Genomic DNA, 26,818 nt, shown 5'->3' with positions numbered 1-26,818 from the left:
TCCGAGAGCACTGGCCATCCAACGCCTCAAAGTCTGGGCGTGGTTTCACGTTGGTTCTGCCACATGTTGAAGACACTCACCACACCACTCTTCAAACATCCGACAAGTCGTGGAGTTTCCGAAATGCTCGTGCCGAGTTTCCTGCCATCACAGTATGCCCTCGATGAAATTGAGACACATCGCGCACCTTCCCCATTCAACACACGGACGGTACGCTCACTGATGTTACACGCACGGTGCGTGTGTCTAGCAGGTGACGCCACTATCACCTGTGCGGGTTTACATCGATAGTATGTCGGTGGTCACAATGCTCTGGCTGATCATTGTATATAAGTCAGTCTGACAGGGCAAAATCCGTCCACCATACATGTTGGAGGATTAGAAAAGGAGACTCTACTTTTGCAGACCCCTACTTAAAGAAGGCCACCGTCACAAGGTTCCGTATGATGCCTTACATAATATCCACAAATGGAGGAAGATGAATTACCAGCCCGCATCTCGTGGTCGTGCGGTAGCGTTCTCGCTTCCCACGCCCGGGTTCCCGGGTTCGATTCCCGGCGGGGTCAGGGATTTTCTCTGCCTCGTGATGGCTGGGTGTTGTGTGATGTCCTTAGGTTAGTTATGTTTAAGTAGTTCTAAGTTCTAGGGGGACTGATGACCTAAGATGTTAAGTCCCATAGTGCTCAGAGCCATTTTTGAACCATGAATTACCATGAAATAAAGGAAATTAAAAAGCAGATGTTCACTTTCTCAAGCTTAGTATTGAATGATCAGACACTGTTCCCTTACTCACCACCACTTCTGACTGCAGATACTGCTAATAATCCCATCCAGACCACTCAGTAAACCATCCCTCCCTCTCGCAGCCCCATTTTTCTGTAAGATTTTCCGCATTACAAGTGAGACTAAACAGGAAGTGGAATACTGTAACTATACAAACTAATTTTTTTAGCATGATAAGGGAAATTATAGTATTTGAGATAAAGGAAAAAATGATCCTACGAGTAGGAGGGATAGTTTACTAAGTAGTCTGGACGGGACTATTAGCAGTATCTGTAATCAGAATGGAGAGTACAGGAAGTGTTTCTCATCGTTCAGTACTAAGAAGGAAAAAGTGAACATTTGTTTATTAATGTCCTTCATTTCAAGGCGGTTCATCTTCCTCCATTTGTGGGTGTTATGTAAGACTATGTTGGACCTTGTAACTACGGCCTCCTTTAAGCAGGTGGTCTGCAAAAGTAGACACTCTTTTTCTGAAATTGTAATCATTTGTTTGTCTGTACATATACTACATCCCATATCTACAGATCTCCGTCCCGTTTTAATAATTCCTTCACTGTGTGTCGTATTTTAATGTATTGGAGGGTATTTATCGTCTTACAGACCTGTTGTCATATTTACAAGACATGAATATACAGCGAAGACATCGATACAAAATATCAGCCATATTATGTATCTTCGATCCGTATTCATATTCTGTAATTCGACAATAGTTCTATATGAACATAAATATGTTTTTTTCGACGATGACGTGTCACGTAGATGTATATACGTCAGATATATTGTACCACGTAAGTAATGTTATCAGGTACGTAATGACTACTTTTTCCGTTGCCCTACACTGTACGATATGTACACCTTAATGATTTGCAGTTCAAGATGCACTTGAGAATGGCTAGAAAACCGAAATCATGATTATGTGAAATGACAGAACAGTAATTTACAGTGAAATTTCTTTCAAGATATTCTACGTGACTGTGATTCCCCATGAATGAAAAATCGATATCTTCAACGGTTACGCAAATGTTTGAGGTTAAAATTTTGTCGTCACGACCTGTACATCGATCAGGACTGTTGTACAACATTGTATGACATAACGTATAGCGCTAATGATTAGATTAAATTGATAAACATCTTGGCAGTTAATACTGTACTCCGGAGTGGTATTCTAACCTGGGACCTTGTCTTCCGTGCGCAGTGCCTTCATTGATTGAGCTGCCAGGACACGACTCACGAGCATTCCCGAGAAAGGCAAGGTCGAGTTTTGGAGTACCGGCAGTACCGGTCCGGCACACAGTTTGAAGCTCCCAGAAAGTGTCACACTAAGGTCACACTGTGCTGCATAATGGAAGATTCATTCTGGCGTTGAAATTGTAGTTTTTTTGGTGATTTCAGGAATACTTCGTACCGTACAGGAGAAAGAGAAGAGACCTTCTATGGGAACCTGTTTTGTGATTCACTACGATGGCCCGGCAGGTGCTGAGCCGGTTCGTCGACTCATTCAATGAAGGCGCCAGGTTCACGTGCGAAAAGCTGGCGGCGGCTGCCGGTGCCGAGGTTGACGTATACGGCCCACTGTTCCATTCGGCCTTGCGGACCTTCACCTCGACCATCGTCGGCATCCAGCTGGACGAGTTAGAGCCAGACCGGCTCAAACAGGCCGAGATCGCCGACGAGGTGAAAGACGGCCTGCAGACCATACAGGTAAAGGACGCATAAGGCGCACTTTGCACGATCAGAGCATATCTGGACGACATTCATTCATGAAATCGAAGGTGAAAAGCAGTAACGGATATTATTAAGTTGGTGCATAAGCTTATAGTGTTTTTGTTTTGCTTTTTGGTATTGTGGTTGCTACGTATTTATTTATCGATTGTTATTTTTTATTTGTAGTTCATTGTTGCTATTTGAGTTTACATATTGTCATTTCGTCATTTTGAGATAGTAAATGTAGCTGTGGGCGTTAAAAAATGGAATGCCAAGTGGAGAAATTGCAACATTTCCGATACATTCATCTGTTTTAATTCAATAGTGGTGTGACAGCAAAAAAGGGAGCCAGAAACATTTGCGCCGTGGGGTAATGCCATTGAACAGAGCACGATAAGAGAATGGTTTAATCTATTTAAGGAGGATCTTCTTGATATTAGTGACTTTCCACATTCAAGAATACTTTCGGGATTTGATCAAGATTGTTTATGCGCACTAGTCGACAATAATTGACGTCAGTGAATTTAAGAACTGTGATCATTCCTCCACTGTGTGACATTGGCATTCAGTGGGTTGGTTCAAATGGCTCTGAGCACTATGGGACTCAACTGCTGAGGTCATTAGTCCCCTAGAACTTAGAACTAGTTAAACCCAACTAACCTAAGGACATCACACACATCCATGCCCGTGGCAGGATTCGAACCTGCGACCGTAGCGGTCTCGCGGTAATTCAGTGGGGAAGGTCTAATAATTGGGTGTATGGGTACCGCATGCTCTAAGCAAAAATCTAAAAAATCAGTGAGTGGCCATATGTGCATCTCTGCTTGCTACTCGTCAATTTGCTCGTGAACAACACCGGCCGCCCTACCGTACATCAGTAGTAGTGATAATAAATGGTGTCTTTATGATAACAAGAGGAAAAGAAAGGAATTGTTGAATCCAAACAAAGCAGAAACTCCCCTACAAAGACCTTCGAGCACCCATGGAACATAATACCATGCATCTGGTGGAGCAGCAACGGTGTGATATACTACAAATTGCGTCCCCTAGGTGTAACCATCACTGCTGACATTTATTGTCAACAAATGAGGCGTCTTGCAGACACAGCTCAAGAACAACGAGCAGGATGACTGCGTGAAGTGGTGCTACTTCACGACAGCGCCCGCCCGCATTCTGCTTGACTGACAAAAAGCGCTATATAGGAGATTCGTTGGGAAGTCATACCGCACCCACCTTATTCACCTGATCTTGTACCCTCAGACGTTCACCTTTCCCGGCCTCTATTGCACAGCCTTCGAGGAACTTTCTTACCGAATGAAAATTTGCCTCGAACATGGCTCGACAAGTTCTTCGCCACAAAAACACGTGGTTTCTGAAAAGTTACCCCAACGTTGGCAGACTGTTTGTTGTGAATAGTGAAGGAGAATATATTATTGACGACAAAAATCTCTTTTATGTGTATCTGTTGTATTTACGAAACTTGTGGAAAAACGCTGCGAACTTATGCACCAACCTAATAGAACCATATTTTCTTCATGAAAGCCCTATATTTCCACCCAGTTTATAATCCTGTATTCTGAGCGTGTATCATCTAGCACCGAAATTATCGCATCTTATCGTCATAAATTTACTTACTTCGCAGTTGAAATTATTAAATGTTGGTATAGGATATCAATGCTTTTCTTAAAACGCTAAAATCACTGTGTCTAGCTTCCATAAGCCACTGTACATGTTGCTCTACTGTTTCATATTCAATGGTTCGGTGCTGCTCTTTAGTCAAGCGTGTACTCAAATAAGCTGAGTGAAAGAAAGTGAGACACCCAGAACGGGAAGAGGGGACGAAATGAAACTTCACGGGTCGATAAGATATATGAGGTTATTTCAGTGATTCCAAAATCGAATCAAATAAAGAATATGGTAATATGAGCATCCTTATTAGTGTGACGTCACTCCCCCTCTGTCCTGGATACATGCGCTGATTCGGTTGTGAAGGGTGTCATAAAGCCGTTGGATTCCATCAAGAAGAAAGCTGGCGCACAGCTATTGTAACTTGATGTGCTGGATACTGGTACTAACACGGAGTTGGCGTCCGAGAGCTGATACGCAATATTATAAAGGGGACAGATGCTGATCTGGATGACCGTGGGAGTACCCCAACACCACGCAGAGAGCTCATAGAGAGGCGCACTATGTGTGGACGAGCGTTATCATGTTAAACAATTGTCTCACGATGCTGTCACGTGCGAAGTAACACATATGGACACAGGACATTCCTGACGTACCATTGTGCAGTCTGAGTTCAGTCAATCACAATCAGCCGTAAACTGAAATCGTGCCTGACGGTTCGCCACACCGTGACAACAGGAGTAACATCACTGTGCCTCTCCAAAACAACGAAACGTCCGAGACTCGTCCCAATTGACCGCCGTATTCGTAGACAATGGTCATACGGGATAGTACAGAACTGCTAGTCATCCGTGGACACAGTGGGATGCTATTAATCAGCAGTCCATGCTTCCCAGTCAAGGCATCACTAGAAACATAGCCGTCTGTGTTGTGATGTTAACGGAAGCCTTTAGTGGGACAGTATTTCCTCAATACTGATGCTGATAGTCCTCGACCAGTGGTACGGGATGGGACAGAATGTTTCATGGACTCCATTAGTTGATCTCGTATGGCAAGCGCAGATGTGAAGTGTTTGGTACACACCCTCTCTTGTGGTGGTCAGACGTGGTCGACTGGAACCTTGATGACGATTATGCCTTCCCTCACGTTCCCATGCAACCCAGAGTCGGGCCACAGATCCGGATATTGCACGACCCCGACCCACAATGAGGTCCCTTTAAAATTATCAAGTGCTGATAACCCTGTTTTACTCTGGTACGCAACATCTCTTTGAGTTCACAGTGTCACTCAATATCTGATGCTGTTGAAGCGCATTATATCGCTCACCAAACCTGGAAACAACACCAGAAAAGAACAACACTAACACTCTCAAATGACCGTTCCACCTGTTACAGAGAACTGCAGCTCTAATCATTTACATATCCACCGATGGTGTGTAAGTGCTCAAAATATTATTGACATTCGACTATGTACACTGAAGAGCCAAGGAAACTGATGTACCTGTGTAATATCGTGTAGGGCCTCCGCGAGTACGCAGAAGTGCCACAACATGACGTGGCATAGACTTGACTAATATCCGAAGTAGTGCTGGAGAGAACTGACACTATGCACCCTGCAGGGCTGTCCATAAATGCGTAATAGTACGAGGGGATGGAAATCTCTTCTGAACAGCACGTTGCAAGGCATCCCGGCTATGCTCAATAATGCTTATTGCTGAGGAGTCTGGTGGCCAGTGGAAGTGTTTAAACTCAGAAGATTGTTCCTGCAGCCGTTGTGTAGCAATTCTAGACGTGTGGGGTATCGCCTTGTCCTGCTGCAATTGCTCAAGTCTGCCACAATGCACGATGGACATGAATGGATGCAGGTTATCAGACAGGATGCTTACGTACGTGTCACGTGGCAGAGTCGTATCTAGACGTGTCAGAGGTCCCATATAACTACAACTGCACATGCCCCACATCATTACAGAGCCTCCACCAGCTTGAACAGTTCCCTGCTGACATGCAGGGTCCATGGATTCATGAGGTTGTCCCCATACCCGTATACGTCCATCTGCTCGGTACAATTTGAAACGATACTCGTCCGACGAAGCAACATGTTTCTACTCATCAACATTCCGCTGTCGTTGTTGACGGGCCCAGACGAGGCGTAAAGGTTCGTGTCGTGTAGTCATCAGGGGTACACGAGTGGGCCTTCGGCTCCAAAAGCCCATATCGATGATGTTTCGTTGAATGGTTCGTACACTGACACTTGTTGATGGCCAGGCACTGAAATCTGCAGCAATTTGTGGAAGCGTCGGCACTTTTGTCACGTTGAACGATTCTCTTCAGTCGTCTTTGGTCACGTTCTTGCAGGATCTTTTACCGGCCACGGTGATGTCGGAGATCTGATGTTTTACTGGATTCCTGGTATTCACAGTACGCTCGTGAAATGGTCGTACGGGAAAATCTCCACTTCATCGCTATCTCGGAGATCCTGTGTCCCATTGCTTGTGTGCCGACAATAACAACACGTTCAAACTCACTTAAATCTTTATAACCTGCCATTGTAGCAGCCGTAACCGATCTAACAACTGCACCACACACTTGCGTTGCCAAACGCAGCGCCATATTCTGCCTGTTTACATGTTCTTGTAACTGAATACGCATGCCTACAACAGTTTGTTTAGCACTTCAGTGTATCTTGGGTGCTTCACTCTTTTTATTAGGCACTTTACATCGGTCAAAAGAGCTTTCTAACATTGAAAAATGATTGTGCTGTGTGACTCTGGATCACGATATGTGTGGTTTTTACAGTTCTATGCTTGTGTGCAACTGCACAACTAAGCAGAATTTCTTTAGAATGCAGTATCTATTTGGTCACGATTCAACGTTCCATTGTGATCGAAATCACTAAAGATGGTATCCAAAAAGAACTGCATGAGCACAGAGGGAATTAACTAAGGACTTTTCTGAATAAATCATACCATTCTGTTATATCAAAAGAAGAATTATTAATTGAGAAAGGAATGAATTTTACAGTTTAGCGGTCCGTCTACATCAGAATAATTACAGAGACGCAGGGGAAATTGTCCGTAGTCATTATAAAATGCCATCCAGGCGTTATAACCAAGGAAATCCTGAATTACAATGAATAGACGCGGATTCAAGCCCTGCTCGTACAGAACACAGCTTCATTCTCGTAGTCAATCTGGCAGCCTGTCCAAAGATTCTATTTCAAGGTAAAGAAGCAAAGCTACGTACTCGTACATCGTTTGTAAGGTTTATGACTCACTCTCTAGTCTTGCAGGGTTTCGAAATGGGCTGCATCATGAGGATAGTGTGGGAATGAAACTTCGTGTTTCTTAGACCCCAAATACACACTTACTTTTCGACGTCCACTTTCATGTCAGTGTAGTTTTGCTAGTGATTTTCCAGGGTGCACATTACATCTACCCTTGGAAGGTTATCGATAGGACTCCCCTTATTCACTCCATAACACGCTGGCCGTTTACTTACTAGGAGATGAGATTGTCTTTGCGTTTTTCGGTTGCAGTTTATCGTGTTCAACCCACCGTGTTCAGTGGTGTTTGTTTATTAGCGTGAAGTGTGATCCACAGTATGATATACGCACACAAAAAGAGTTCCAAATTGTGTATGACGATACAGCGTTGCTAAAAATTTAATTTTCGAATTTGTCTTTTATCAGCATTTAGTAAATCGTACCCTTTCAGCACAAAGCAACGCGCGGTCCATTGTTGATGTTACATGTAACATACTTATTTTGCCAATATGCGTACGTTTTCAGCTGTTTGATACAAAGTTTTCACCTCATCAATCAATACCAAGTAAAAATTTGTATATTTAATCTAATGTACCCCAGCTATTAGCTATATGTGACGCTAACGAGCGCACTTACTCGTCATTAGGCCAAGATAATTTGCTAAACGTAACAGCTAAAGCTACTCAAACTTCAAATTCCTATACGCATTAGACACTCTAGAAGTAGCATAGTTCCATTGTTAGTTAAGATACTAATTTGAATCACAATAACAACAATGTAGTAAGTTAATCTACATATGGTATTGTACAGTACAACGTCTATAATAACGAAGGCTAAAGATAATATATATATATATATATATATATATATATATATATATATTTTATGAAAAAATGCAGCGTCTTTGTTTTTATTTAATATACGTTTAGGAAAGGAGAACCGAAATGCAGTAGACGGTCTTCTGTACATGTAGTGCATATCTTTCAGTGTTTCTGCGTACCGCACGAAACAATTAGGTATTGGTTAAAAACACTAAAAGTAATATGGTTTAGTTTTTGCTAATGTACGGACCCCATGAATCGACTTCTAATCTAACAAGTAGAGAGATCCTAGGACATGGGTTTGCTGAGGAATTCGGACAACTGATCGTAATGTGCTCGAACAGTTTGGTCGCATATACAAGAGTGAGTAGCGTCTTCAGTTCATAGAACGCAAATATTACAAGAAAAGATACTATATGCATTGTAAGCGATGAATTTCTATATTAAAAGCAGTAAATACGACGTCCATGATGCAACAGGAACATGAACCTGAGTAACAATGTCCGAAAGCGAAAACAAAAAAGTTTCATTTTTAGTGGATCGGGATAGTCGTGTTGTAATGATAATGAAACAGCTAAAAAATGGAAAGTTGCTGCCCGTCCTTCCAGTGGCATTGCAGATTACTCGATAATCATACTTGTTGCATCAATTAAATGAGAGAGACTGTTACAAAAAAAGGTTAAATGCTCCTTCTCATCCATTGTCCGATAATAATGACAATGTTAGGACTGTAATTTAAACTTGTTTAAAAGTTGGTGTGAGAATATCCGTATCTTATCTTTCGATCTAGGTTTCAGTTAATGCTCTTGTTCCTCGAATCTTTTTCTTCATTATAGTGTTGCAACAGGTCAAGTAATCGTCGTCCGAGGTCTAAGTAGACATGTGAAGGCGGTACTGGAGGTGTCAAGTAAGCAGTTGCGAGTACGTCTGTAGGCCACTTACGCAGCCAGTTCTCGAGCCGTTAGTTCCCCGTTCCACACTCTCTACTTTCTACATCCGGTCTTTTGTAATGCTGTGGGGCTATGAACTTTGGTGAAAGGTGAAAGACCATTCAAGCGGAGCCTTAGGGTGAACTGTTAATGAAGACCTTCACTCATCTGCTGTTAGCGGGAAAAACACGCACCACTGATAGGGTTAACCTCATAATTGCGCGCCGCTAAAGCTTACGAATCTTCACAATGAACAATGAGAGTAGAATACAAATTACGGTAACCTTATTACAAACGAAACATCATGCAGTGCTCTTCTGGAATATTTTACGAACACTAAGAAGAAGCAGACTGTAACCGATAGTCTCTGGGGTGTATAGAAACTAAGAGGATGGGAAAGTAAATTTCATCTTCAGTACCATACACTAGATTATTCTGGTACCGATATTTTTGAATCGTGCAGCATGTCGTACGCTGTCGATTGCCAATAGAAACACTTGATATTGTTCACTAGACTGTCTTTCACGTGTAGCGTAACAGAGCCTCCGTACTGGGCGAATTATTGGCATATATGCTCGCGTAATTAGTAGTACTTCACTTTGATTTCCACGTAATCAGTGCAGGTTTCCCCACACCTCGTAACTTCTGCAAACAATAAATTTCGTAGATAGGGTTCCGTCGATACAAAATTCACCTCTAGGAGTAAATTGCTCTGTTCTGTATTTTCACAAAAATCCCCAGTTGCAGTACCAACATTATCTTTGATGCGCAGTTCTAGATTACGGTTATGTTTCTAATGTGTTCCGTACGAGCTGGTGTGGTGGTACGCACATTTTAGTCGCTTTCGGAAGAAGCAACGTTCAAATTTCCGTCTAGCCATCCAGATCAAAGTTTGTCGTCGTGATCCTAAATTCACTGTTACAAATTCTGATATGCCATTCTACCTTCCATTTTTGGAAACGTATCGTCAAAAACCATGTTGCAATAAGCATTTTGTTACACCGTGCTGGGGAGACACTGTAATGGTTTTATTACGTTATCCGGATTACTGATTTCATTTACGGTATCTCTACTTAAGAATTGATCCGCCGCTGGTAGCTGAGTGGTCAGCGCGACAAAATGTCAATCCTAAGGGCCCGTATCCGATTCCCGGCTGAGTCGGAGATTTCCTCCGCTCAGGGGCTGGGTGTTGCGTTGTCCTAATCATCATCATTTCATCCCCATCTACGCGAAAGTCGCCGAAGTGGCGTCAAATCGAAAGACTTGCACCCCGCGAACGGTGTACTCGACGGAGGCCCTAGTCACACGACATTTATTTGATTTATTTAAGAACTGTAACCAATGTGTGGCATGTTACAGTTAGATGTAGTAATTAAAGTAATGCAATATTTGTTCTGAATTAAAATAGAAGAAGTCATTGTGATAGCTAAGGAAAATCAATTAAAGTGTATAATCATTGGTTTCATTTGCATACATGTAATCCATTTCAATTGATGGTATTTATCATTTACGAAATTTCCTACTACTTTACTCTCACATATTTAAATGAAAATGGCTAACAGCGTTCTATGACAAACATTTGAAATATCTACCTGATTAGAAAACATCCGGACACCCTTATTAATGCAGAACTGACTACCAGATGTCACAAGTAGCGGAACTATCGGTATAAAAGCAGGCAGCGAGTATTATACATACATCAAAAAAAGTGCATCACCCCAGTGCCCAGAACTCCTGAAGATGCATGTTGACTGTGGGTATTGTATCACAGACACAGTCCCTTTGACTGTTCAGAGATGTCACTAAACCCGCCCAAAGTTGTAAATAACCATGCATGAGCAGTGCCTATTAGACGGAGGGGGGTCCGACAGCCGATCAGTTCCAGTCATTTCACCAGGAAGAAGTCGTGTTGTCTGTAGTTCAACCATTCCTAGACGGTCAATACAGCCGTTCGATCGCGTCCACATTGTTACTTTGTGCCAGGAAGGGCTCTCAACAAGTATCCAGGCGTCTCGGAGTGAACCACAGCGATCTTGTTCGGACGTGGAGGAGATAACATAGAGACAGGAACTGTCGATGACATGCCTCGGTCAGGCCACCCAAGGGCTACTACTGCTGTCGATGACCGCTACCGACGGATTATGGCTCGGAGGAACCCTGACAGCAACGCCACCATGTTGAATAACGCTTTTCGTGCAGCCACAGGACGACATGTTACGAGTCAAACTGTGCGAAATAGGCTGCATGATGCGCAAGTTCGCTCCCGACGTCCATGGCGAGGTCCGTCTTTGCAACCATGACACCATGCAGCGCGGTACAGATGGGTCTAACATGCCGAATGGACCGCTCAGGATTGACATCACATTCTCTTCATCGATACATGTCGCATATGCCTTCAACAAGACAATTGTCGGAGATGCGTTTGAAGGCAATCCGTCAGGCTCAACGCATTAGACACACTGTCCAGCGAGTGCAGCAAGGTGGAGGTTCCCTGCTGTCTTCGAGTGGTATTATGTGGGGCCGACGTACGCCGCTGGTGGTATCATGGAAGGAGCCGTAATGGCTGTACGATACGTGAATGCCATCAAAAAATGGTTCAAATGGCTCTCAGCACTATGCGACTTAACTTCTGAGGTCATCAGTTCGCCTAGAACTTAGAACTAATTAAACCTAACTAACCTAAGGACATCACACACATCCATGCCCGAGGCAGGATTCGAACCTGCGACCGTAGCGGAATGCCATCCTTCGACCGATAGTGCAACCATATCGGCAGCATATTGGCGAGGAATTCTTATCCATGGACGACAATTCGCGCCTCCATCATGCACTTCTTGAGAATGACTTCCTTCAGGATGACGACATCGCTCGAGTAGAGTGGCCAGCATGTTCTCCAGACATGAACCCTATCGAACATGCCTGGGATGGATTGAAAAGGGCTGTTTGTGGACGACGTGACCCACCAACCACTCTGAGGGATCTACGCCGAATCGCCGTTGAGGAGTGGGAGAACTTGGACCAACAGTGCCTTGATGAGCTTGTGGGTAAAATGCCACGACGAATACAGACATGCATCAATGCAAGAGGACGTGCTCCTGGGTAGTAGAGGTACCGGCATGTACAGCAATCTGGGTTACCACCTCTGAAGGTCTCGCTCTGTGGTGGTACAACATACAACGTGTGGTTTTCATGAGCAATAAAAAGGGTGGAAATGATGTTTATGTTGATCTCTATTCCAATTTTCTGTACAGGTTCCGGAACTCTCGGAATCGCGGTGATGAACCTTTCTTTTTGATGGGTGTATAGTGGATTGATTACGTTATCCGGATTTCTCATCTCATTTACAGTATCTGTGTTTAATAACTGTAAACAGTATGTGGCATGTTGCAGTTAGATGTAGTAATTAAAGTAATGCAGCATTTGGTATGAATTAAAATAAAAGAAGTCATTGTTCTAACTAAATCAATTAAAATATGTAAACACTGGTTTCATTTGCATACATGTAACACATTTAAATTTATGGTATTTATAATTTACGACATTTCCTACTACCTTATTCTCAAATATTTAAACCAAAATGGCTAATAGCTTTCTATGACAAACATTTGAAATACCTACCTGATCAGGAAACATCCGTACACCCTTATTAATGCGTAACTGACTACTAGATGTCACGAGAGGCGGACCTACCGGTACAAAATCAGGCAACGAGTGTTATATTTTGAGCAGGAAGCAGTAACAGCGGAATGAAATGATCAGGAGAGGTCACAGTCATCGAACGTAGACTAGTCATTGGATGTTACCTAAGTAACAAACCCATCAGGGTCATATTAACCTCCTAAAGCTGCCTAAGTCAACTGTTGGTGATATGAATGTGAAGTGGAAACGAAAAGAAACAGTCACAACTACATCAAGATCAGTCAGAGCTCACGTACTGACGATCAGGAACCGCCGAGCACTGCCGAAGAAGGTGGTAGAAATGGCATGAAATCAGTGGAAGGAGCCACTCCTCAGTTCCAACGTACTTCCATCAGTCTAGCTATCGCAGTGGCTGTTTGAGTAGGCTGATAAAAGGACTAGGGTGCAATGGTCGAGCAGTTCATCATAAGCAACACGTTTTAGTAGTCAACGTGAAGCGACGATGCTTGAGATATCGCACACAACAATCCCACTGAACAGTGAATGACTGGAAACGAGTGTTTTGGAGTGATTTATCACACAGTGTCGCAATACGACAGTAATGTTTGGGTTTCACGAATGCTGGAGAACGTTACCTGCCACCGGGTGTAGTGAGAACAATGAAGTGCAGAGGACGACGTGGTATTAAAGTATGGCTGTGCTTTTAATGGTTAGGGTGTGATCCCCTTCTTGCGCTTATGATAACGCTTAATGAAAAACGATATGAACACATTTTATAGCACTGTGTACTGCGTACATTAGTGGAACAGTCTAGGGACTGTGATTGTGTCAGCCTGACAATGCGCACTGTCACAAAGAAGCGTCTGTGAGGAAATAGTCTGTGAACAATAAAATTCCCTAAATGGACTGGATATGAATCCAATGGAAAACATTTAGGATGTATCAGAGCGTCTACTTCACTCCCAACATTGGTACCAGCTCTTGAGGGGAATGGGCTACCATTCATCCACTGACATTCCAACACCTCACTGAAAGTGTTCGTAGCAAAGGCGAAGGGTGGACACACTCTATACCAACGTCAACTAGTAGATGTCCGGATACTTTTTATGAGATAATATTCCAGTTCCAACAATGAAAATCTCATTGTCACTTTCCTGGGCGTCAGTCTGAGATAGACGGAAAATTATCAGGTGGACTTGTACTGTATTACCTCATTCCTTTAGTATAACTCGTGGCTTTCTTGTTACATGCGTTAGACAGCAACCTATATGGAATATGGACTTAATATCGATGTGGACATGATAGGATAATACCAGTCAAATTGTTTGACAAATCTGACTATGAGTAATTATCTTTGGTTGTCCGCCTCCGTAGCTGAGTGGTCAGCGTGGCCGACTGCCACGTGGATGGTCTGCCCTCAATGCACGTTTGGGTCGGAGATTCCATTCGCTTGAGGACTGGATGTTGTATCATCATTTCACCATTTTCGATGAGCAAGTAGTGCAAGTGGGTCAAATAAAAAGACCTGCACTGCGCATCCAAACATCAGAAGGGTCTCATCTACATTTACATATACATGATTACTCTTCACTTTACAGTTAAGTGTCTATCTTCAAGGTAGTCCTCTATCATCTCACTCTCGAACAGCATGAAGAATAACATATTTCTGTGTGAGCTCTGATTTCGCTTATTTTATAATGATGATCATTCCTCCCTATCTAAGCGGGCGCCAACAAATTATTTTCATACTTCGAGGAGAAAGTTGGTGACTGAAATTTCGTGAGGAGATCCTGAAGCAACAAGAAACGCCTTTGTTTCCATGATTACTATCTCAATTCACGTATCATATCAGTGGCGCTCTCTCCGTAATTCGCTGTAGTACAGGACGAGCTGCCTTTCTTTGAGCTTCTTCGATGCCCTCTGTCGATCCTATCTGTTGCGAATCCCACACCCCGCAGCAGTACTCCAGAAGAGGACGTACAAACATAGTGTAGACAGTCTCTTTAGTAGATCTGTTGCATTTTGTAAGTGTACTGCTGATAAATCGTAATCTTTAGTTTGCTTTACGCACAACATTATATATGCGACAATTCCAGCTTAAGTTACTCGTAACTGCAACTCCCTCGCATTTAGTTGAATTCACAGCATTTAGATTCGTGTGATTTATCGTGCAATCGAAATTCAGCGGATTCCTTTAGGTACTCATGTGAATGACATCACATTTTCCACTATTTACGGTAAACTGCTACTTTTCGCGACATACAGACACATTGTCTAAACAGTTTTGCATTTTGTTTTGATCATCTGATGACTTTATAAGAAGGTAAATGACAGCATCATCGGCAAAAAATCTAAGAGTGCTACGCAGATTGTTGTCTCCTAAATCGTTTATGTATATCAGAAACGGCAGAAGGCCCATAACACTTATTTTGAGAACGCCAGATATTATGTAAGTCTCCAGGCTTTCGTGGCCGTTGTCACTGAAGTTAAAATCTTCTGGATTATTAGGCCGCGTCATACTTCCTCTAAAATAATCGACTATTCGACCCCTCTGCTGGGATCTTACTCAGGATCTACCGGTGTCCACTACTGGTAGAACACTCTCCAGAGTACTCCGAAACTAATTGTTCAAAATAATTTTCTGAGAATCATTCAGAACGACTTGGGATGACGTTTTATGCCTACCTCCGACCTTAAACATGTAGTTTCACCAACGTAACGAGGGTAGATTGAAGTCACCACCAACTATAGTTATATGAATGGAGTACCTACTTGAAATGAGACTCTAGTTTTCGTTGAACTGTTCAGAAAGTGAGTTATCTGATAGCAGGATGATCGGTAAAATGAACCAATAATGCCATACAATCATTTCATTTCATTTAGCATTGGTCACGTTGATGTCCAAGATCTTGAGCAACCTTCCAGAATGTGTCAAAGTATGTCCCATCATCATAACAGTGAAATGTCACACAGTATAAGAGTACATTAAAGTCTCTTAGCTCCTCTAGTATGCGTTAGCTCCTGTAGTACGCGTTAGCAGCTAAAAATTGCACCCAGGTGTTTTTTGAGCAGAAAAATTGACTTGCAAAAGTAGCTTATTTTGCACTGGCCGGACGCGCGACATGGTTCATTATACTGGCCCTCTTTAGACAGACCCCGGGACCCAAAGCGCGTGGTCGATGCTGGCGAAAATTTGACCACCGGCCCCAAACAGGCACCGGGCCAGACAATGCAGGATCCTGCAATCGTCTACCTGACACCCAGTGTTCGGGGCTCAGTTCTTACCAGCTGCCTGTTCGCTCCAGGGGCCAGCTGCCGCCTCCTTCCTTGAGGACCTATCCAAGACTGTGTCAGATTTATATAGCACAACAAGTACAGGACATGCAGTTAACTACGGTGATAGAGGGAAATTAAGGCTTGGGTTAGTGGCTTGATCTTTACAATCACGGAAATCACGCATATTATCAGCACCAGATATTCATCAACGGGTAGAAACACGATACGGTTTTTGATAAAATGAATAAAATGCAGTGATATATAAGACGTGTCAGTCGATCACTTGACTGACACGTTTCAACTTAACCTCTTTAGTGTGAAGAAACAATTTCCACAACTCCGCCAGAGAGCTGAGTGCAGAGTTTTTCATGCTATCATCTCCGATTTAATAAATACTTAATATCGATGCGTAAACTGCCGTTTCAGTGTAACAAAACTGATACATACGCAACTGGAGGCGAAAAATGAAAAGTTTGCAGCAAGGTCTCAATTCTTTGTATCCTTATTCACCAATGATGTAAGTGTTTTACTGTGTGCGTTCATCATCACAGGTTCAAACACCTATTGAAAAACTGTATCGCGTAGCCTCTTGTAGCTGCAATACGTTTTGACAGCTGAGTGTAGAGATGCTCATAGTAGTGCTGTACACATCTTGGTGGGAAATGTGCTGGGCTCTACCTTCATCCTGATGACTGACGGTACGACCTTGAGCTGTGTTTTGTTTTGAAATTCGTTTATTTAATGCGACCGGTTTCGGTGCTACACTGCACGTCATCAAGCTCTAAACAAATGGTGCAAATGGCTCTGAGCACTATGGGACTTAACATCTGAGGTCATCAGTCCCATTGCCCGAATCTCGTGGTCGTGCGGTAGCGTTCTCGCTTCCCACGCCCGGGTTCCCGGGTTTGATTCCCGGCGGGGTCAGGGATTTTCTCTGCCTCGTGATGGCTGGGTGTTGTGTGCTGTCCTTAGGTTAGTTAGGTTTAAGTAGTTCTAAGTTCTAGGGGACTTATGACCACAGCAGTTGAGTCCCATAGTGCTCAGAGCCATTTGAACCATTTCATCAGTCCCATAGAACTTAGAACTACTTAAACCTAACTAACCTAAGGACATCGCACACATCCATGTCCGAGGCAGAATTCGAACCTGCGACCGTAGCGGTCGCTTTGTTCCAGACTGAAGCGTCTAGAAGCGCTCGGTCACACAGGCCGGCTAAGCCCTAAACAGGCTTCTTCCATAGTCACTAGAGGTTCGGAGTTGCTGTCAATGCAGGAAGGGCAAAATGCCGTCCCATCATGATGCACACTCATCCAGTGGGAGAAAGGCTTGCTGAACGTGTTAGCTGCGAGATTACTAACATCTTCAGCCGTAGGCACACGGATCGTGCATTCGAACATTGAGTGTTGAGTGTGCCGTGTTCCTGACACCACAGCATGGAAAAAGCACGTTGGGAGTCTTTCCGAACGTGCAGAGCAGTATCTAATGTGACAGATATTCTGAACGTGCGTTTGAATGCTGACAAGTGAGGTGGAACAATGCCATGTGCACGCCATCTCTCTTCAGTACAAAATCGTGAGACGCCATACTGGCTTTAAATTGAATCCCATACGCAAAAATGCCTTTTCTAAGCATCAGAAAACTGAGGATCGTTCGAAAACCCGTTGTTACTTGTATAATTTGTTGTAATAAAATGACAAGAAAAAACGTCATATTGTTAGTTAAAGAACTGTTGTAACCTGTTTATATCAGAGTACGTTGTTTCAAGGCAACGGCATACAAAGGATCCATAAGAAAAGCAATGTTCTTAATACAATTTGGTAAATTTAATATGTAATAACATATCTAAATTTGAAAATTTCGGTATACAGTAACAGGCAGAGAATGGTTACAGGGCAGTCATTGTCGGTAGAGATTAAATGAGTAGCGTTGCAGTTTGGTAAGACAGCAGTGTTGCTGGTTCGCGTCAAAATATATTCAAGTATTTTTATTACTTGCCATTGCGTTTTCTAATAGGTCCTGATGCTTTCTTATTAATTTAATAAAAGTATATTATTGTATTCTATGATATTCGATGTTATGTATATATAAGAGCACTCTTTCTGAGGAGTGAGTTTGTTCATTGGTTTAATCCACAAGACAGCTTGCACTACTTGTAGCAAGATATTTTGCAATTTCTTGTTTTAAGTTTGTTATTTCACATGTTGTAAAGATTCTGCTAGTGAATAGGAACAGTGATCAAGTTAGGATTTGTATCGTACTTTTCATGATGGAACATTTATAAGCCGATGGCTTCGGTACTTTTTGCCTTATAACATGTCCATGGATGTTGAAGCTGCTATTTATGTGTACTACTGACAGAACAACGTGACTAACATATGAACAAGAGAGCAAATGTGGGTTTTAATAGGACTAACGTAGTGATTTTACGCTCGTCCATGTCGTAAACAGTGTGATGTGGGAACCAGATACAGCCGACAACTGCAGCTGGAGAGCGCTGCGATCGCTATACCTCGGTGGGGCACACGTACCGTATGCGCTAGCCGCGTCTTTTCTGAATGTACAGCAGCACGTTGAAATGCGGACGTTCGATGCTGACGTTCAACAGCACGCTCAGTGTGCCGACGGCTTCAGAGTGTGCTAAAAGAATAACGATAGTGTTCAACAGGTGCATCTAACCCACGTTGCAGGCACGGCAAAAGAATGGCTCTGTTCGTGATATAGAAGTTCTGCAAGAAAAGAAATTTGGAGCTGTTGCCGATGCAGTGCAGTCTGCAGGTGTAAGTGCGTCCTTCTCATGCCTAATTGAGATCTTCAGAGATGGAGAGAGAGAGAGAGAAAGAGAGAGAGAGAGAAATACGACTTCAGTTCATGTACCATCTTCCATAACATTCTTCTTTTCCGTCTTCGTACGTTACGGACTATTGCACATACGCACAAACGACAAACACACACACACACACACACACACACACACACACACACACACACACACAAGAAAAGTTTATCATGATGTTTGGGGTGAACGTACTTCCCGTTAGTTTTGAAAGATGAACAGATTAAAATCTGCCAGGAAGTTTCACAATAATTTCTTTCTGATGAGGATTGAGATTTCTCTCTCTCTCCACCTCTCTCTCTCTCTCTCTCTCTCTCTCTCTCTCTCTCTCTCTCTCTCTCCCTCTTTCTTTGTACAGAAAATAACATTTAATAACGCTGATAGACAATTTACATTCAGCATGCAGCTAAAGCAGAGAACTAAAGTTACCTGATATCAGTTATCTCAAGTTGCAGATCCTTTACTATTCCCCGCTGCTCTGTGAGTGTGGCACCTCAGTGTCATTCTGGAAGATAATCTTGTGTCAAATATTCCGACACCAAAAAGATGCATGGTAAGTCTCGATTAGTCACAAAAGAAACGTAGGACTATAGTGACCTGTAACATTAGTAGCATAACAAATGGGTATCGTGAATAAGCTGAAGCCCAATAAAGATATTTTATTTGTATCTTCTCTTTTTATTTGTTCAATGACAGGGTTAGCCGACTTTATAGAAACACCTTTCGCATTTATTCTGTATTTTTTCAGATTTCCTTTAGAAAGGTAATTAGATACTATCTGATTTCCATTTTGTATTTTTATTAATGTTTTTTTATTTTTTGACTCTGTGAGGGGGACAGCATTTTTACCCCTAACGACTATGGTATCTGCAGATGTCGTTACATCTCGTTAAGCAATCTTATGATAAGAAAATAAATAAATCAAGTGATCATGTCTCTGTAGTAGGTTCAGTACTTTAATATGAAGCCCCAGTATCCTTTAGAAAGGTCGTATACTTACAAAACTTGATTGGAATTAATATTATTTTAAACATGGCAATCAAGTGATAAAAATGTATCATTCTTTGTCTGTTGTAACAGAAGAGAATTTTCCGTCCCTGGATGCAAATGGAATGGGTCGTTTCAATGACGCCGGAAGGTCGTGCTTTCAGAAGACAAATTGGTCTGATAAATGGATTAGTGGGACAGATAATAAATATGGCGAAGAAGAAAAGAAATGGGACGATGCTGTACAAGAGGAGCTCTCTGATGGACGTCCTGTTGGATCGTCGAAGAGACATGGAGATATCAGAAGGAGAAGTTCATGAAGAGGTGAGTGGAAGCTGTCGAAGATAAATTAGTTGTAACTCACGCCACATAACCATAATGTTTCGTTAACATCTAAGACATAAGAGAAGTTTCTAGACATCAACAGCGATCATTTTGAACTCATCCAGTAAGAGGTCAGCATAGCATATTTGTATGTATATATTTATGGTTTTTTTATTTGTATGTTATATAGCAAGTTCACCAGAATAGAACTCTGATAAAGGATCAAAATAGGAAGTTAAAATGAAGATAATATAAAGCAGTACACCCAAGCTTTCTCTAAACACACACTATAACTGCAGATCAGCCTTTTCAGTGTTCTAAGATAAGTTATAGGGTCAGCGTTCTTTCGTGTCTTGCTACATCTTTCCGGAACAGAAACTGAACTTCCCCAAGGTGAGCTTTTACTAGACTTTCCATTTATCTGATAACAATTAATCGTGTCAGACTTTGCTACTATAACTTATTACACTGATGACTGGTCAATATTTACACCTCCCCATACATGTCTTCTTTTCAATAGGAATTATAGCTTTTTCCTTGAAAATGTAAGGAATTACTTTCTGAATAAGGTGGAGATTTTTGTACCTATATTTCCTATTGAACGCAAAAACAAAAGGAAGCATACAACAACTACCGGTGCCATGCCTTAACGAAAGATTAGTTATTTTTTTTATTTGTTTATTTACACGTCAAGTTCCGTAGGATCAAATTGAGGAGCAAATCTCCAAGGTCATGGAACGTGTCGGTTCATGAAATTACAAGATAAAAGTAATAACAGATGAAAGTAATATGCTTATGTGCCCAAAAAAGTCAAACCATAACTTCAAGTAAACGCAATGAACAATATAACATAAGAATCAGCCCAATTTTTCAAGGAACTCCTCAACAGAATAGAAGGAGTGACCCATAAGGAAACTCTTCAGTTTCTGTTTAAAAGAGCGTGGATTACTGCTAAGATTTTTGAGTTCTTATGGTAGCTTATTGAAAATGTATGCAGCAGTATACTGCACACCTTTCTACACAAGAGTTAAGGAAGTCTGATTCAAATGCAGGTCCAATTTCTGCCGAGTATTAACTGTGTGAAAGCTTCTTGTTCTTGGTAATAAGCTGATATTGTTAACAAGAGACGACAGTACAGAATATATACACTCCTGGAAATGGAAAAAAGAACACATTGACACCGGTGTGTCAGACCCACCATACTTGCTCCGGACACTGCGAGAGGGCTGTACAAGCAATGATCACACGCACGGCACAGCGGACACACCAGGAATCACGGTGTTGGCCGTCGAATGGCGCTAGCTGCGCAGCATTTGTGCACCGCCGCCGTCAGTGTCAGCCAGTTTGCCGTGGCATACGGAGCTCCATCGCAGTCTTTAACACTGGTAGCATGGCACGACAGCGTGGACGTGAACCGTATGTGCAGTTGACGGACTTTGAGCGAGGGCGTATAGTGGGCATGCGGGAGGCCGGGTGGACGTACCGCCGAATTGCTCAACACGTGGGGCGTGAGGTCTCCATAGTACATCGATGTTGTCGCCAGTGGTCGGCGGAAGGTGCACGTGCCCATCGACCTGGGACCGGACCGCAGCGACGCACGGATGCACGCCAAGACCGTAGGATCCTACGCAGTGCCGTAGGGGACCGCACCGCCACTTCCCAGCAAATTAGGGACACTGTTGCTCCTGGGGTATCGGCGAGGACTATTCGCAACCGTCTCCATGAAGCTGGGCTACGGTCCCGCACACCGTTAGGCCGTCTTCCGCTCACGCCCCAACATCGTGCAGCCCGCCTCCAGTGGTGTCGCGACAGGCGTGAATGGAGGGACGAATGGAGACGTGTCGTCTTCAGCGATGAGAGTCGCTTCTGCCTTGGTGCCAATGATGGTCGTATGCGTGTTTGGCGCCGTGCAGGTGAGCGCCACAATCAGGACTGCATACGACCGAGGCACATAGGGCCAACAGCCGGCATCATGGTGTGGGGAGCGATCTCCTACACTGGCCGTACACCACTGGTGATCGTCGAGGGGACACTGAATACTGCACGGTACATCCAAACCGTCATCGAACCCATCGTTCTACCATTCCTAGACCGGCAAGGGAACTTGCTGTTCCAACAGGACAATGCACGTCCGCATGTATCCCGTGCCACCCAACGTGCTCTAGAAGGTGTAAGTCAACTACTCTGGCCAGCAAGATCTCCGGATCTGTCCCCCATTGAGCATGTTTGGGACTGGATGAAGCGTCGTCTCACGCGGTCTGCACGTCCAGCACGAACGCTGGTCCAACTGAGGTGCCAGGTGGAAATGGCATGGCAAGCCGTTCCACAGGACTACATCCAGCATCTCTACAATCGTCTCCATGGGAGAATAGCAGCCTGCATTGCTGCGAAAGGTGGATATACACTGTACTAGTGCCGACATTGTGCATGCTCTGTTGCCTGTGTCTATGTGCCTGTGGTTCTGTCAGTGTGATCATGTGATGTATCTGACCCCAGGAATGTGTCAATAAAGTTTCCCCTTCCTGGGACAATGAATTCACGGTGTTCTTATTTCAATTTCCAGGAGTGTATATTGAAAGGCCATTGTGAAAATATCCAGATTAGTGAGCAGGGGTCGACAAGATGTTCGTGAACTGAAACCACTTATTGCCCGAACCGCCCGTTTCTGAGCCAAAAATATCCTTTTAGAATGGAAAGAGTTACCTCAAAATATAAAGCCATACGGTCTAAGCGAATGAAAATAAGCAAAGTAAACTAATTTTCCTGTCGAGCGATCATTACATCAGATACCGTCAGAACGGTAAAAATGGCAGTATTAGGTCTTTGAACAAGAACCTGAATGTGGGCTTCCCACGACAGTTTACTGCCTATCTGACTTAACACCCAGAAATTTGAACTTTACAGTTTCACTAATCACACCCCCATTCCGTGAAATTAAAACGTCAGGTTTTGTTTAATTGTCTGCCAGAAACTGTAAAACCTGAGTTTTACTTTGATTTAGTGTCAGTTTATTTTCTACAAGCCATGAACTTGGGTCATGAACTACACTATTTGAAACCGAGCCACTGTTGCATACAACATCCTTTACTACCAAACTAGAGTCATCAGCAAATAAAAATATTTTAGAGGTACCCGTACTACTAGAGGGCATATCATTTCTATAAATAAGGAACAGGAGTGGTCCCAACACTGCAGAGAACCGGGGAAAATTCTGGTCATACGTAAAGTCACTGACCGCGTCGAGGCCTTCTATCCAGTCACTATTCGGCAAATCTAGGGTGGTAATGGAAGACAGAAAAGAACAGCTGAAGTTTTAAATTTCATGTTTGCGGAAACTGACGCAGGAGGATCCTACAAATGTACCGTTGTTTGGTTACCATACAGACTCCGGCACGGATAACAGAGATACAGGCATCCGTGACGTAGAGAAGCGACTGAAAGAATTTTAAACAAATAATTCGTCATGTCCAAATGGAATCCTGGTTTGGTGTACAGAGCGTATTCTGCGACATTGACCCCTTACTTAACTTGCGTTTATCGCGAATCTCTCACCCAGCGCAAAGTCACAAGCGCCTGGAGAAAAAGCGTTGATGACTTCCTGTATAGTAACATCAGTTTGATCAGTTTTCTGCAGAATTATTGAATGCAGCCGGCCGGTGTGGCCGAGCGGTTGTAGCCGCTTCAGTCTGGAACAGCGCGACCGCTACGGACGCAGGTTCGAATCCTGCCTCGGGTATGGATGTATGTGGTGTCATTAGGCTAGTTAGGTTTAAGTACTTCTAAGTTCTAGGGGACTGCTGACCTCAGATGTTGAGTCACATTGTGTTCAGAGCCATTTGAACCATTTTTTCCTTGATTGCATTCTGAGTTATTCCTGAATACATTCTGAGTTCGAATATAATAAATTTCCTGGAGACAGAAAAGTTTCTGTCCACAAACCTGCACGGATTCAGAAAACATCGCTTTTGCGAAACACAACTTGTCCTCACATGATACCCTGCAAACCATGGACGGGAGGGAACAGGCATTTTCCACATTTCCCCCTCTGCAGACTACTGACGAATGTTCGAGCATACAGATTAGGTTCCCTGATACGTGAGTGGCTCGAAGACTTCCTAAATGACGACTGTATGAGAATACAACATGACTTGATAAAATTCGCAATTGGTGTGATGAATGGCAGCTACCTTCCCGTCCCGGGAAGTACGGCTACCAAGTGCAAGTTTATTTCAGTTGACGCCACATTGGGCGACTTTCGCGCCGGTGGTGAGGATGAAATGATGATGAGAACAACACAACATTCAGTCCACGAGCGGAGAAAATCTGCAATCCGCCAGGGAATCGAACCGGGGCCCGCTGCATGGGAGTCGAGCACGTTACCACCCAGCTAAGCAGGCGGATTAGCTACCTCTAAATATAGAAAAGAGTATAAGTTAATGCGGGTGAGCTGCAGAAACAATCCCGTAACGTTCGAATACAGCATTACTGGTGTGCTACTTGACACGATCACATCTTTTAAATATCTAGGCGTAACACTGAAAAGCAATATGAAATGGGACAAGTACGTCGGGTTGGTAATAGGGAAGGCGAATTCTCCACTTCGTTTTATCGAGAGCGTTTTGGGAAGGGGTAGTTCATCCACGAAGAAGACAGCGTATAGAACGCTAGCGCGACCCATTCTTGAGTGTTTGGGGTTCCCCCCAGGTCGGATTAAAGGGAGACATCGAAGCAATTCAGAGGCGTGCTGCTAGATTTGTTACCGGTAGGTTCGATCAGGACGCCAGTATTATGAAGATGCTTCGTGAACTCAAATGGGAATACCTTGAGGGAAGACAACCTCTTTTCGTGAGGCACATTTAGAGATCCTGCATTTGAGGCCCACTGAAGAACGAATCTACTGCCGCCAACGTACACTTCGAGTAACGACTACGAAGGTAAGATGCGTGTAGGAATCAGCATGGGTTTCGAAAAAGACGGTCGTGTGAAACCCAGCTCGCGCTATTCGTCCACGAGACTCAGAGGGCCATAGACACGGGTTGACAGGTAGATGCCGTGTTTCTTGGCTTCCGCAAGGCGTTCGATATAGTTCCCCACAGTCGTTTAATGAACAAAGTAAGAGCATATGGACTATCAGACCAATTGTGTGACTGGATTGAAGACTTCCTAGATAGCAGAACGCAGCACGCCATTCTCAATGGAGAGATGTCTTCCGAAGTAAGAGTGGTTTCAGGAGTGCCGCAGGGGAGTGCCGTAGGACCGTTGCTATTCACAATATACATAAATGACCTTGTGGATGACATCGGAAGTTCACTGAGGCTTTTTGCGGATGAGGCTGTGGTGCATCGAGAGGTTGTAACAATGGAAAATTGTACTGAAATGCAGGAGGATCTGCAGCGAATTGACGCATGGTGCAGGGAATGGCAATTCAATCTCAATGTAGAAAAGTGTAATGTGCTGCGAATACATAGAAAGATAGATCCCTTATCATTTAGGTACAAAATAGCAGGTCGGCAACTGGAAGCAGTTAATTCCATAAATTATCTGGGAGTACGCATTAGGAGTGATTTAAAATGGAATGATCATATAAAGATGATCGTCGGTAAAGCTGATGCCAGACTGAGATTCCTTGGAAGAATCCTAAGTTAATACAATCCGAAAACAAAGGAAGTAGGTTACAGTACGCTTGTTCGCCCACTGCTTGAATACTGCTCAGCGGTGTGCGATCCGTACCAGATAGGGTTGATAGAAGAGATAGAGAGGATCCAACGGAGAGCAGCGCGCTTCGTTACAGGATCATTTAGTAATCGCGAAAGCCTTACGGAGATGATAGATAAACTCCAGTGGAAGACTCCGCAGGAGAGACGCTCAGTAGCTCGGTACGGACTTTTGTTAAAATTTCGAGAACATACCTTCACCGAAGAGTCAAGCAGTATATTGCCCCCTCCTACGTATAGCTCGCGAAGAGACCATGAGGATAAAATCAGAGAGATTAGAGCCCACACAGAAGCATACCGACAATCCTTCTTTCCACGAACAATACGAGACTGGAATAGAAGGGAGAACCGATAGAGGTACTCAGGGTACCCTTCGCCACACACCGTCAGGTGGCTTGCGGAGTATGGATGTAGATGTAGATGTAGATGTAGAAATTAGGGCTCGTGCGGGGGCTTTTACAGTTGTTTTTCCCTCGCGCTATTTGCAAATGGAACAGTAAACGAAATGTCTAATGGTGGCACTTGATACCTTCTGCCATGCAGCGTTCGGTGACTTGTAGAATACGAAAGAGATATAGATGTAGAGATCGTAGTATTAGGTCCAAAAAGTGCAAGTACTTGTTTTCACCAACCTCCTTGTGATACAATGCCAGTATGAGCCAGTAAAAACATCGGTATCTTGAAACATCTGATTGGAGAAAATGAGAATCAAAATATCACTTGCAAGCGCCCATCATCTGTTTGACACCGATATCCCTATTGTAGCTCTACCTACCAACTTTAAATCATACTAACTGAATACACAGTGAAGCTGCCGTCGTTCCTTATCTTTACGGTTTGTAAGCTCATTGTACTATTTTTTAAATATTTACAATCCTAATACAGAAACATACAAATAATGATGCTTCTCCTGCATCGAGG

The 26,818-nt window shown here is 43.3% G+C and overlaps 1 protein-coding gene across 1 annotated transcript in view; it reads left to right on the top strand.

Annotated features, from left to right (window-relative positions):
• Positions 1-26,818, top strand: part of LOC124606153 (cytochrome P450 4C1-like) — a 71,279-nt gene that overhangs the window by 25,971 nt on the left and 18,490 nt on the right. The window contains exons 4-5 of the mRNA XM_047138117.1: positions 2,257-2,484; positions 19,953-20,183. Coding sequence (XP_046994073.1) covers positions 2,257-2,484; positions 19,953-20,183 — 459 coding nt within the window. The remainder of the gene's footprint in view (positions 1-2,256; positions 2,485-19,952; positions 20,184-26,818) is intronic.

The sequence above is a fragment of the Schistocerca americana genome, chromosome 3 (assembly GCF_021461395.2).
Source record: "Schistocerca americana isolate TAMUIC-IGC-003095 chromosome 3, iqSchAmer2.1, whole genome shotgun sequence".
NCBI lineage: Eukaryota > Metazoa > Arthropoda > Insecta > Orthoptera > Acrididae > Schistocerca > Schistocerca americana.
This window is presented reverse-complemented; position numbering and strand designations above follow the sequence as displayed.